This window comes from Gekko japonicus, unplaced genomic scaffold (genome assembly GCF_001447785.1).
Source record: "Gekko japonicus isolate JY-2015 unplaced genomic scaffold, Gekko_japonicus_V1.1 scaffold53, whole genome shotgun sequence".
Lineage (NCBI taxonomy): Eukaryota > Metazoa > Chordata > Lepidosauria > Squamata > Gekkonidae > Gekko > Gekko japonicus.
In genome coordinates this window covers 671,339-685,994 of record NW_015162474.1, presented here as the reverse complement: position 1 = coordinate 685,994, position 14,656 = coordinate 671,339, and the positions used below count along the sequence as shown (strand labels likewise).

At 43.3% G+C, this 14,656-nt stretch overlaps 1 protein-coding gene across 1 annotated transcript in view; it reads right to left on the bottom strand.

Moving 5' to 3' along the window:
• Positions 1-14,656, bottom strand: part of PTPRR (protein tyrosine phosphatase, receptor type R) — a 176,903-nt gene that overhangs the window by 13,770 nt on the left and 148,477 nt on the right. Inside the window, exons 11-12 of the mRNA XM_015405691.1 lie at positions 8,993-9,103; positions 4,352-4,509 (exon numbers count right to left, since the gene is read on the bottom strand). Coding sequence (XP_015261177.1) covers positions 4,352-4,509; positions 8,993-9,103 — 269 coding nt within the window. The remainder of the gene's footprint in view (positions 1-4,351; positions 4,510-8,992; positions 9,104-14,656) is intronic.

The window sequence follows — 14,656 nt, the reverse complement described above, 5'->3', positions numbered from 1 at the left end:
CGGAAGCATTTCATCGAACTCCGATAAACGCGACCCGTGATTGTAGTGGACGGGAGGGGTACCAGACGATTCTGTTCCCCCCCCCAGAGCCCGCAGAGGGGGCTTGTAGCTTGGGGCGTGAGAGGTGCCATTCCTGAGGTGATGGCCGAGGGATTGAGGTTCCTCTTTGCCCCAACAGGTCCTGCCATTACGAGACCAGCAATGGTGACAGAGACGCACACTGGGGAAAGCAAACAGGAGATCTAGCATCTTAAACCTTTCCCTACCTTATTGAAGCAAGCAACCGATGAAGTGTGAGTCCATGTGCCCTTAAAACAGACAAACATCTAAGTGGATAGCTTTTCCCAAATCCTCACATTTAAAAGCAGAGGGAATCGGGCTGCGCTCACCCCAGAAGAAAAAAGAAGCAATTTTAAGAGGTAAAGGGGGGAAAGCTGATTGGAAAGCATCATACAGCCCAAATAGAGTGCAGACTAGTTAAAGAGCAAGATCTAATAAACTTACAGAGACTTTTTTGAACTTTTTCCTAATGTAAACAATGTCACATCGGGCTGAAAAAATGGTGTCGAAAGTGAGATCTTCTTCTTCAGGAACTGCTAGCTCAGCAGCTTCTGCTTCCAAACTGGAAGCAACTATTTGTTGTTGTTCAGTCGCACAGTCGAGTCCGACTCTTCGTGGCCCCATGGACCAGATCATGCCAGGCCTTCCTGTCTTCCGCCGTCCTCTGAAGTTTGCTCAGTTTCATGTTCGTTGCATCTATGACACTGTCTAACCATCTAATAATCAACTATAGACTTTCCTAATATGAAAGCCACTGCATTGCGCCCTCTACTGGACCAGATGACCCATCTTAATAATAATTTTGAAATTCTTCAAAAACAGCTAAAAGAAACATATAAAACAGAAAAAACAGCCAAATCTTTGGGAAAAGTTGATGCTAAGACAAAAGCATTAAATCAGAGACTGGAGGCAGTGGAAAAAGAGAAAGACTCTGATAAACAACAGCTGCTACAACTACAAATGGAAAAATCATCATATATCCTGAGATTCCATGGTATCCCATAACAAAAAGGAGAAAACCTCAAGGAGATTTTAAGCGAAGCCCTGGCACCAGTAGTAGATCTCAAAGCGGAACTTATACAAAGCGAGATAGATGTGGTCTATCGGACTTATCCAGACTACATCAAGAAAAATAAACTACCGGCCGACTTCCGGTTTTTGGCGACACCCAGGCAAACGCATCTCCCAGACATCCCAGGGATGCAAACTGCACACCAGCATGTAGGAAGGGGTGCGATGGGTCGCAACCCCCCCCAGAGCCTTGGTAAAAGGCTGCTAGCCAGGGAACTTTTGAGGGGCGACCTCTTCGCCAGTGTGATGCTGGAGAATTGAGGCGTTCCTCTGCCCCGAAGGTCCTGCCATTGAGTGACCGCATGGTACTAGTGCTGCTGACCGGGACAAGTGTTGGAGATCGGGCGAGAAAAAACTATGCCGAGCGAGGCTGGCCGGCCAACAACAAACTGTGAGTTGGTTTGAAGCGAGCATGAAGATTTAAAAAGAAAGCTGCCCCCCTTAAAAAGTGATGAAAAGTGAGCAGAGGAGGGGCCCCTCCCAAACGCACAAACGAAAACACAGAAATAAGTGTCTAAATCTGTTTTAAGAGCTCAGATAAGCATATGGGCGAATATCAGAGACTTTAGCAACTTTTAGAAAAGTAAATAATCCAAAAAGATGGTGGGGAAGAAACCAGATAAAGACAAACTCTTGAAAGCGAAACTAATGAGCAGTCCTCGAACGGAAGAGACCACTGAGCTTCCTAAACTGTTGGCAGATTTCTTGCACCCTCTGCTGGATGAGATGACTAATATCAAGCAACAATTGTCAACAATTGGTCAGAGTTTGGCTTCACAGCAGCTACAATTGACTAAATCCTCAAATGCAATGGAGCAAATGGCAGAGCAGATGAAGGAAATGGACGCTAATACTAAAAAAGTCAAGAAAAAGGTGCAAAAACTGGAAATGAAACAAGCTATGGAAGAGTCACAACTTTTACAGCTGCAAATGGAGAAAGCAAATTTGGTCCTACGGTTCCAAGGGGTCCCAGAAATTAAAGGAGAGAATCTGAAGCAACTGTTGAGTGATGCAATAGCCCCATTGACAGATTTGACGGCGGAATATCTTTATAGCGAGATGGATGTGGTCTACAGGTCCTATTCCTTATACATCAAGAAAAATAATCTGCCTGGGGAAATAGTAGTCAGATTCTCAAAGAGACATGTGAGAGATTCTATTTTGAAAGCAACTACGGGAACACCCTTGAAAATCGGGGACAATAATATCAGGATGTTAAAAGACATTCCATTTGAAATAAGACAGAAGAGAAAGAAATATAAAGACTTAATTCTTTTTTTACAAACAAATGGCATCAGTTATAGATGGTTAATTCCAGAATGCATCATTTTCAAGCTCCACGACAAAAAAGAAAAGATTGACTCTGTTCTTAAAGCACACGAGTTCTTGAGAACACAGCTGGGGGAACCAGCGGAGGACAAGAAGGAAGAAGAAGAAAGCAAATCGGATGGCAAGTTAGGCTCGGTGTTTTCTGATGAGGACTCTCTCTCTGAAAAGGGGGCAGCAGCCCCCAAAAGTCCATATAAATTGAGGATAAGAAAAGATATGAGAAAATAAAGGCTGAAGGACTCTGAATTGTGCCTGAAAATTTAGAAATAACTTTGGGATGCTATGAGGGTTTCATTTAACAGATAAATGGGTGGTTAAAAGATAAATAATTTAGCATAACCGACTATGTTCAATGTATTACTAGCATTTTAGATTAATATTGAAATAAGCTGATGTATTGATCTCCCACTCTTGGGGTTTAAGTTATTAGTGGATTTCTTTTCTTTCTCCTTAGAGGTAGTTTCCCTTCCTATATTTTCAGTTGTAGTTTGTAGTGGTGTGAAAAAATCAATAAAAAACTCCCCTTAGGGGGATGCAAAAAAATAAAAATAAACTACTAAGTAAAATATTTGTGAAATTTTCCAAGATGCCAACCAGGGATGTAATACTTAAAGTGACTAATGGGATTACTCTAAAAATCAGAGGAGAAGAAATGAGAATTTTAAAAGACATTCCATTTGAGACAAGAAAGAAGAGACAACAATATAAAAAACTGACAATTTTTAAACAGAAAAACTCCCTGCAGATGGATCTTACCAGAATCTTCAACTTCAAGGAGAAAGAAGAAAAAATAGACTCTGTTGCAAAAGCTAAAGCTTTTTCGGAGCAGCATCAAAAAACAGAGAAAGAGGAAGGGAAAGTGGAGGACAACAATGCAGGGGAAGATAACCGCGAAAATGGATCAGGAAGTAGTGGCAGTACACCGGCCAGCTCCTCAGAAGAAGACTCTGAATCTGATATGGGAGAAGCCATCCCCAAACTCCTGAAAGTCAGATGGGACTATGACAAAGATAACCATTAAGGGAAAAAGAAGAAATAATTGAATCAATTCTGAAAGTTTAATATTATTAAGTCTAATGTACCAGAATATACCTACTTGGCTAATATTGTTTGTGCTGAATTATATCTGAAACAGTTAATCTCATCCTTTATCTTTAGAATGTTAAAGCTAAGGGAAACTTTGAAATAAGCTAATTGTATCGTATTAGATCCTTGTTTAGCTTTTGCTTTTAGTTAGTGTTTCCTTATCCCTTGCCCTGTGTAGTATGTAGTGAAAATGCAATAAAAAGTTAAAAAATTGCATCATCCTTGTTAAACAAAATGAAATATACCAAGGAATTTGGGATTTTACTAGAGAGTTGCTAATTGGCTGCTGAACTTCTGTTTTATATAGCAGAGTGGGGGCTGTGTCATACTCAAGAAGTAACATGATGAATGGAGGGGCCTGCCCTTAATATTTTGGAAGATTACAGAAGAAGGGAGTCTTATTTCAAGCACATTGCTTCTTTCCACTCTATCCTAAGGATTACCAACCTCCAGGTGAAGTCTAGAATTCTCCCATAATTACAACTGATCCCAAGACTACAGAGATCATTTTCACTGGAGGAAATGGCAGCTTTTGAAGGCAGACTCTATGGCATCACATCCCTGCTGAACTCCTTTACCTCCTCAGACTTGAGTTTCCCCATGCTCCTCCCCCAAATCTCCAGGAATTTCCCAGCCTGGAGTTGGAAAGCCTGTGAAGTACTCCAAATCTATCATTACATGGTTTCAGGAATAAGTAAGATGTCAACAAAAATCACATTAATGCAGAATGTCTTTCTGACTCTCTTGCACACTCTACAAAACCGGTAAACAGAAGAAGCAACACTGGGGGTGGGAAGTGACTTACCTGCAATGCACAATTACAGGTCCTCTCCCAGCTGATGCCATTCTGTCTTTTTCTACATCCAGCATGAGCTGTAGAAGAGGCTGAGCACTATCTGGAGTTTTGTGGTCTGGCCAGGATGTGTACCAATAATGTTTGACACATTTTGACTGACTTCCTTGCTGCAAATAATGGTGCAGTTTTATTACTCACTAAAAGGGAGGCACAGGCATATAAGATATCACAAATTTTCACCAGAACAACAACTCTAGGTACAGCTTCCACTTTTGCTATTTAACATGCAACATTCATATGGACTGAAAGGGTGTTTTTAGAGCCTTTTGTATATACAGTGTTGTCATCACGACCTCTGACAGTTGGATGTTCTTGAGTGCCAAAGGACAGTCTTTCCTTCCATAGCTAGCAATGGAAAGTTCTGCTTATGTGTGCAGAACTGCCTTGCCAGAGCATCACTATTTGATCTGGCCATATACACTGAGAGGTGTCAGTATGGTATAGTGGTCAGAGAGACAGACTAGGATCTAGGAGACTTTGGTTCAATTCCCATTTGGCCATGAATGCTATTCCATGGAATCACTACTGGAGGAGATACTGGGCCCTCAGGGTTACTTGAAAGTAAAGGTATTGCCCCTCTGATAAAAACCAGGAGGTAGATCTCAAGATGGAGAGGGAAATAAGGAAGGTGACCGAAGGGGAGAAGGCTGTTATACTGGGTAATTTCAACTATCCTCACATTGATTGGGCAAATACATTCTTGAGTCATGCCATAGAACAAGCTTTCTAGACATCATAAATGACTGTGCATTGGAGCAGTTGGTCACAGAGACAGCTAGAGAAGTAGCAACTGTGGGCTTGGATCTGGTGCGAGATGTAAATGTTGTTGCACAAGCTGGGAACAGTGACCACAATGCTATTAAGTTCAGCATTCATGTCAACAGAAAGTTGCCCCCAAATTCAAGAACTATCACTTTTGATTTCAAAAGAGGGAGCTTTGCCAAAATGGGGGGACTAGTTAGACAGGAGGAATGAAAAGAATCAAATCCCTCCAGGATGCCTAGAAACAATGAAAAAGTATACCAGTTGAGGCTCAGATAGAATGCATACATCAAATCAGGAAAGGTACCATCAAGTCTAAAAAGATACCTACTTGTTTAATGACTCAAAAAAGTCATAAACAGCTTCTTTTAAAAAGATTTCCTTGATCGAGATGAACAGAAAGGAGCACAACAAATGCTCCTGGCAAAACAAATGAAATTGGCAATAAGGCCAGCAAAAAGAATTTGAGAAGTGGTTGGCTAAAAACATGAAGACAGACAATAAGGATTTCTTCAAATAGATCAGGAGCAGGAAACCACCATAGAGGTGGTGGGGCCTTTGGATGACACAGAAACAGAAAGATTACTTAAGGAAGATGGGGAGATGGCAGAGAAACTGAAATGATTCTTTGCCTCTCTTTTCATGTGGAAAATGTGGGGGCGCATACCCTTGCCAGCTTCACTGTTGTTTGGCACAGTACCTGAAGAACTGAGTCATACTGAGGTAACTTTCTAGGACTACAAGGTAAATTGAAAACTGATAAGTCTGATGGTCCAGATGGCATGTCCCTGAATGTTCTCAAATAATTCAAATGTGATATTGTTCATCTGCTAACAGATATATAAAACTCACCCCTAAAATCAGACTCCATGACAGATGAATAGCAAATTTGACCCATTTTTAAAAGGGGGGCCGGAGGGATACAGGAAATTATTGGTCAGTTAGCCTAACATCTGTTCTGGGTAAATTGGTAAAGGTAAAGGTAAAGGTTCCCTTGCTCGAAAGCCAGTCGAATCCGACTCTAGGGTTGCGGTGCTCATCTCCGTTTCAAAGCCGAAGAGCCAGCGCTGTCTGAAGACGTTTCCGTGGTCATGTGGCCGGCATGACTAAACACCAATGCGCACGGAACGCTGTTACCTTCCCACCAAAGTGGTCCCTATTTATCTACTTGCAATTTCTTGCTTTCGAACTGCTAGGTTGGCAGGAGCTGGAACTAGAGACAGGAGCTCACCCTGTCTTGCGGTACCCGGGTCTTGAACCGCTGAACTACTGACCTTCCACAGCCTGCAGTTCAGCGTCTTAACCACTTGAGCCACCATAGAAACTATTATTAAAGAGAGAATGATTGAGGAACAAAGTTTGCTAAAGAAAAATCAGCCTGGCTTCTGCAACCTCCTGGAGTTCTTTGAACAGGATAAGAGGCATGTGGATAAGGGAGATCTGGTAGACACTGTCATAAACCTACCCCTGGGTCTATGAGTGCTTACATCCATGTAGTGTGTTTGTGTATATGTAAAGAATGTTCCTCTTCTTTGTGCCACCACCCCAAGTTATAACTCTAGCCTCCCATGTTACCAGTGACCTGGGGGATGCTAGTAAAGTCTGTATCTGTGCAAATACAAAGGGCATAGTTTCCCAATTACTTGGGGAAAACTCCTGTGCATGCATATTTGAGTGTGAGTGAGTGATCTAAGGCATGGGAGGAGGACTTTGAATCACAGTCTGCTCTCTTAGACTGGAAAAGACTTTAGTGCTACAGATTAAGCTAAAGAAGAAGACGGGGGAAATACTGCCGTGCATACTGGGTTACAGATATAATGAAAAGAACAGGAAAACATAACACTAAGCTAAACTTAACAATACAGAAATACAGAAGACTTACTTCCAAGATCCCCCCCCCAATGTCTGTGGAACAAATGCACATCCTCACCCACACCTGCTCCAGAAGAACACCTGGCCCCACCTACAGCTTGAGACCCCAGCAGAGGGGGGGGGGGAGGAGCAGGCTTGCCATGACTTCTGCCTGGCTTGTGCTCATCTGCATTGTGAAGGGTGGGGACTGCTACCTTGTGGCTCCCACCCACTTTGCACCTTGTGCAGGCAAGGGGTTGTAGTTTGCAGCAGCAGCACCTCCCACCCCTTTGTAGGGGCTGCCAGCTTGCTGTACTGATGGCTTCTGCCCACTTCACACAGGGCTACCTTTGGCCCCAGTACAGGTGGTGGCCCCCTAAAGCTGACAGGAACTTTTATCTGATGTTCTTAATGTAGGTATGCCAGAAGTGATGGCACTCATGCCACACACAACCCTCTGGGAGTCTCCAGAACTCTATGGTGAATATCATAGAGCCTGAGCCTGAGTCAGTTCCTGGAGCACTGAAGGAGGGGTAGTAATGTCAAAACATCAGCAGTGTTGTACTCCCCCTTTGACTCCAACTGCTCACTGGATTGAGGGCAGGTGAAAGAGGGCACGGGTGGGAGTCCCCCTATCCTCAGTGGGCACCTGACAACTTTATCTTAATGGCCAATCCACCCCTGCAGCAACCAGTAGCTTGGCCAAATTGGGGGGGGGGTATAAATCATATGTTCAGATGTATATGCACTGAATGTTAACATGACAATTACTCAATGCATATATTAAGAAAAAATCAAATGTACACTATACAGGAATTGTACATTTGTTCACTGTAACTTGTAAACAGGGTTTATATCTATACCTGTTTATGCACACATGACTTTATGGTGGAACCACAGACAGTTAAATCCATGCATAAGATTGGGGCATCCATGCTCTTGTTTGCTTGATCTATGCTTTCTGATGGCATGCCATATTCATTCTAGATGATAAAGACTGTGGTGGAATCTGCCTGCTCTGGCCTGCAGGCCCTGTTCTACTCTACCTTCCAAGGTTTCTCCCAACGCCTGGAGAGGTGTTTCTCTCTCTCCCCGATAATGTGCCGCCACCACCTGACCTTTGTATGGAATTGCCCACTGGGAGAGTCAGGACTCCTAGCTTCCCTTCCAAGTTCTGAGGCCTTGCCTCTGTGTCTCCTGCTGCCCAGTGCCAGGTCACCACAGGGACACTTTATGGCCTTATGGTGGTGGTCTATGTGGTACAGAGAACCACTCTATATATGCCCTATCAGATGTTAAAATAGGACAGGCTCCTAATGCTTAAGAAGTTACAGATCTTTACAGAACCGCTATTACCTTGAAGCTTTCTGTACCTCTCTGGGGCAGCACATGGTCAATGGCTGCCTCCTTCAGTGGAGAGGTCTGTGTCTGCTCATGGACTCAGTGCCCAAGGAAAAAGAGACCTTCTTCCTCCTGCAAGGAGTTTTTTCACCTCTCTTTTCCTCACCCCCTGACCAGGTCAGGCCAGGTCAAAGAGGCATTTCCTGGGGATCTCCAGGAATCTCTTTCCTGAAACCTCTCTAACACTTAACACCTCCACATCTCTGTCCCCTACTTGAAGGGGGAGAGCCTGGCCCAACCATTATCTCTCCTGCTAGACCTGTTTAGCATTTGTATGAAGGTGAACTGAGGTACATCTGGGAAGCGATTGAACCGACTTCCCTCTTCCTGCCTGGTCTCTGCCCAGAGAAAAAAAAACTATTAAAATGCACAGGCTTTGCTCATTTCAAACCTCCCAGGAAAAAAGGTATTTCTTCACAAAGACCATATAACAGATTTCAGAAAAGTATCTGTTAAATGGTCTTTATCCTCTAGTGTCAATGAGTTCTACAAGCTAAATATTATGTGCAGATTTTTTTTCAATCGTCTTCTGTTTTCAGATCACATTGCTCAGTTTAAGATCAGTTGTATTGTTACCTTTAATGTAAGGTTGCGGACAGTATAATTCTCATACTCTTGCACACTGTTCACAAGTACTTCCACTTTTCCATATATCCCCCTCTTCTCTGGCCAGTACAGCACACATTTCTGGGAAAAAAAGAATATTGAAGTAAAATTTATTATTTTTATTTATTTTATTTATTAAGATTTATACCCCGCCCTCCCCGCAGAGCAGGCTCAGGGTGGCTTACAAGAGGCAAAGCCCATATAAAACAGATAAAAGCAATAAAACAATCATGACAGTTAATAAAATTATACTCAGTTTAACAAGATGGTCTCCAGATGGTTCTCCAGGGTGATGTTATCCTGTAGCTCAACCAGGTAAATCCAGTGGCCACGCAGAAATTGTGGCAGATCTTCCTGGGCCATCCTTACCCCGATGTTGTCCACCTCGTTGGTGGCGGTGGTAGTTAAAAACAGTCTGATCTAGATTTATTTTTTTTAAATTGGTTGCTTGACATTAATTAAAATGGCATTCATGAGAATAACTCCCCAGTCTGGATGGTCAATTTATTTATGTAAGACTGTATACGCCACCTTTCTCTCCAATGAGGATCCAAAGCAGCTTACAATACAAAAATACAATGCAAAAAACCCCACAAACAAACAGGATGGAAAAAACAGGCTTTTGAATGCATGGCATGTCTTTCAACCTTCAAAAAAAGTCAGTACAAGGCATATTAGAATGGTACTGATAAAAGGGCTCCAGGTACCATGATTACTAACCAGATATGAGCATACTGAGCATTAAATCTTCATACTGAGCATTAAATATACACACACTTCCATGTGTTTGTACTAATATATGGAGCCCTTCCTATTGCAGTTCCTTATAAAGTCCACAATAAAATGCAAATCATCCTTTCAGTAAAATGAGCAGACAAAAATTAAGCTTATTTTGCAATTCTACAGCTGATTAGCCTTTTACTCCCCCCAAGTAAAATTATTTACTCCCCCCCAAAAAATTAAATATTCTTTACCTTCAGTATTTCAGGCCCATCTGATGACCACCTATTCTGTTAGATGAAATTCTACTGCCCTATTTAAGAGGTCTCATTCAAAGAGACACGTCACTTGTGCTTGAGGGATCAAAGAACACTCATGTATTGTAAGTCCAGTCTCCATCCCACTCAGATACCAGCAATATAAAAAAACCCACAAAAAACCACCCTAGCTTTTGACTGTTGAATTTAAAATGTTTTAGCAGCCATCCGAGCCCTGGAGCATTAGTGAGCTAATAATACTAACAATTATAAATATGCAGCTCCCTAGGAAGATGTAGGAAAAGAAATACTGAATATTTCAGCTGCTCCTTGCCCATTAACAATCCCGGTGTCCGCCTCTGAGATTTCTTGATAAACGGGTGTACTGTCTGCAGCTCTCTCCAGGCTTCTGTTTGCTCCCTTAGGAATGTTATTCTTGTCTTGTTCCCAGCCCGTTCATTGGCAGCTTGCACTGGCGGTTGACAGCACAGTGAGACTGTCGACTAAAACCACCTTCCATTATTATTGCCTGTCACTTCCCATAAGGTACAATGCCTTTATCATATTCCTTGCCAGGATTCCAGCAGCACCCCTCAGACCCGGTTCTATTACTGAAGCTTCCACAAGCTCAGCGCACACGACTGGGTGGGTGGGGGAGCTCTCTTTCAGAGTACCATCCTCCCTCCCAGTCTCACAAGCTACTTTTGAAATCTGGGGGAGGCTGTGACTCAGACTATATAATTCTTGACTTTATCCCTGATTCTTTACAATTGTGAGTTATGCAGAAATGTTTCCCCCCTCACAGTATACTAGGCACTATTATATTAAAAAGTAATGCTAACTGCTGAAGCAGCTTTCTTGGAAACAGTGTTGTTTTGTCTGAGGCCTAATTTCAAAAGGTGCTACATGAGTACTAGTTTTGATTATGGGGAATTTGTACCAAATTACACATTGGTTCATGACAAGGAGACCCAGACTAGTGCGAATGATGGTGGAACAACCATAGAGGTGTTGTTGCCTGAAAATGCAGAGGTCATTTTGGGGGGAATCGCGGGGGAACGCAATTTCCCCGGGTGAGGTACGGGGGGCGGGGCACATGACGAAGCCCCGCCCCCTGCTTCCGGCCGCCCCGCTTCCGGCACTCATTCAGCCAGGAGGAGACAGGAGAAGAGGGAGGGTAAGTTGCTTCCTCCCTGCCTCTCCCCACCCCTGCCTGCCTGGGGCCAGGGAGGGCCTTTGCGGGGCTTCCTTGCACTCCCGCTGGCCTTGCAAGGCCGCCGGCGGCGGCTGGGACCGTTGGGGGCGGGGTGTGTGGTCTTATGACACACTTCCGGCGATGTCAGGGGGTGTGGCCTTCTGACACACTTCCGGCGATGTCAGGGTGTGTGGCCTTCTGACACACTTCCGGTGATGTCAGGGGGTGTGGCATATGCTAATGAGTTATGCTAATGAGTTCTCCTAGCTCTTTTTCTACGAAACGACCCCTGTGAAAATGAGATTTCCAATATATGGTATGGGTTAATGGAAATTTTTCCAGATTGCCAAGAGCTGTTTGAACACACATAATTTGGAGGATGGATAGGGAAAGTAGGCCACAGGTTCTCAAAAGAGAACTATGTATAAATATTCTTAAAAAATTAAAATGTCATTAGTTTTCTAGAAGCCTGTTGTCAATGTCTTGGAACCTCGTGAATTCTCTATTCTGTACCTGTGGAGAACTAGCCAAATGATACCACACTGCAGAATCTTATTCCAACAGAGAATACTCACACATGGGTGGTGCCTAGGGTTCTCAGTTGTTTTGGGGAAGGGGTGCATAAAGCATTCACCATGTGTCTTTAAAAAAACACTAAACTAAACTAGAATGCATTCTTAAAGGAACCAGCAGCCACAATAGCAAAGACCTTCCAGGCAAGGTGCATTACTATAAGAAAGCTTTTATACCTTGTGACAGAGCAGCCCCTGTCCATCAATGTGCCACTCTTCCAGCTCACCTGTCTTTCACGAGCTCTCTTGCACTTCTCCTTCAGTACACTGCCACCAGCTGGTTGATTTCAGAATTACCCACCAAGGATCAGCACTCTCAAGTTCCCTTCTGCATGGCTGATTACAGGCTCTGCCTAGTGCCTGCATCTCTCACTGCTCAATAACTGGTTAGCAAGGGGATGGCTTCACACTTGTGCACTCTCAGGGAATTAATGATTTCACAACCAACCGCCTCCCTTTCTGTACTGTCCATTTTGAGTAGGGTGTTTTAATGGTGGAGGTCTAAGTGGTACAGGCGACACCAATCAACATTTAAAACCATGAAGAATCTATTATAAGAAAAAAGGCCACACATACTATGCATGGCAATGGACTGAGCAAACAATTTTAAAAAGTGGAAACACACAGTTCTTTCCCCCCTCGATTCAATTCATACCCTAGCTGGTCTTATTTCAAGGCATGCTCTTTAAGCTTAACAGTTACAGTACTCTAAAAGCTTACTATTACCTTGGAGACTTTGTTTGGGCTGCCAACCAAGATGGAGCTCATCATGACAGTTCCTCCTGCAAGTTATCCCCTGCTGGAATCAGCCAAATGGATCCTTCTTGGTCCTTTCCGAGGGATTTTATCTCTTTTGGCTGCCCACCCCCTCAATGGTCAAATCTCTTTTTCCTGGGGTCACCAGGATGATCCTGTCTATAGACTTCTGCATTCCAAGTCTCTGTCATCTTTTCAGTGTCAGATTCCAGCCAAGCTGTGAGCTGGCCATTTACAGTTGCAAAGATTTGATAGCTTGGTACTTGCTAGGGTCATTGGTAGGATAGGCAATACTTGGGAGCAATTGACTTCCCCCTCCCTGCCTGTCTTCTGCTAACAAATGAAACTTTTAAAAACCAAGAGTGGAGTTTATGCAAAGCCTTAGTTTAAAAATAAAATGCATTTCTCCACATGTCTGACAATTGACAATGATATAGATTATTCCAACTCAAAAATGCATATTAGCCATGAAGAATATTGTACAAACCTCAGTGTATGGAATTCTGAAACACTGTATCAGTGAATATTTATGAGCCGTGTGGGGGATGTACCATTCACACTATTTCCCAAGCCGCACATGACTGCCTGTCTTTTACAGAAAGCATGGTTGTCTGTGAAGAAATATATGTTCTCTTCACAACTAGCTATTGTTTACAATGCCTGGTTCTTACCCAAGAAAATATTGATCACATTTATGCCTATGTATCCAAAGTGAAAGATGCAATGAACTCTGATAACACTCTTGATTTTTTTTTTTAAGATTCTGATAAGAAAATTTCACAACATGTTCAACACCTAATAAAGGACAGATTTTTTTGAACCTTTTAAAACTTCTGGTAAATAACATAAACTGTGTTGATGCATGTTCAGTGCTAATCAAGGCCAGAAAGTTCAGAACCTTTACTTTAGTATTTGTAAATAAAATAAACTATAAATAAAAGGAGTCTCCAAAAGGTGTGTCTTAGGCAGAGTTCTGGACCAAACCATGTACTACCAGAACAGCATAGCTGGGAGGAGATTTCCATGACAGGGCTAACCTCTAGTTACAAGGATTTTTCATTGTGGTGAGAGTCACACCTGATTGAATAAGCAAATCACAGAGCAGCTTTATACACAACTAGCCTGCTACCCATGCGTCGCTACAGTTTTTAAGTTCTGTAAATCCAGTTATAGTACTGATGATGTGAAATTTGAAATGTGACATTTGTTGTAGGAATTCTAACAGAGAAGATTGTAGTGTAAGAAATGAAGTGAGACATACATACTTCCCCCCCTCTCTACTGAAGGACCTCTCTCTAGACCACATTGGTGGTTCTGCCCTCAGGTGCTAGGATCACTAGGCTGCTTGTTGAGTTCACTCTGGAGCCGGCCACATAGAACTGTCCATTTAAGAAACAGTCATCTGTTAAGTCAACTCCTGGTACCTTCCACGAAAGTGATGGCCTCTCTACTTGTTTTCCTGGATTGTTTTGCACATATGGAGACTGTGTTGTTCTGAGCACCTCAGGGTGATCTTGCTGATACTTGGCCTGTGCACCTCAGTGCACTGCAGGAGTACTATGTGCAAATGTCTTTGATGCATTCCTAAGTTGCCTCCTCCTTGTAGCGTTGGTGAGTCTGGCTCGATGTTTGCCAGGAGCTTTCTTGGGGGCAGTAAGAGGTGAGAGGTGTGAGGGGGAGTTAGTGTGAGGGAGTGGTGATGTGGTGGACATTTCTTCAGGTTCATGAGGGAGGCACGCATCAAAATGGCTCCTAGAAATGTCCTTTACTATCTCCCCATAAACATTCATACCCTGGCCCTACTCCTACACCTGACAGACACCAGCCTGTCTGGTGTTGGGGGGAATTGTATTTAAAGACATCGGGGAGGCTGGGCCAGCAGCAGTGCTAAGGCAATCCTGTTGACCAAACCTCCCCAGTGGCTGTAAGCATCCCACCTCCTGAATCTCCCAAACCTGCGCCTGTCAAAATGACCTCCTGTCATGTTCAGGAGGTTCAGGAATGTATAGAATGGATTCTGTGCAATCTAGAGACACCAAGCTCACAGGGGATTTCTGGCAAACTCTCCTCTACCTGCTCTCCAAGTGTGGTAAGGATTGGATTTATGGGGTCTGAGTTACAACCCCCCAAAGAA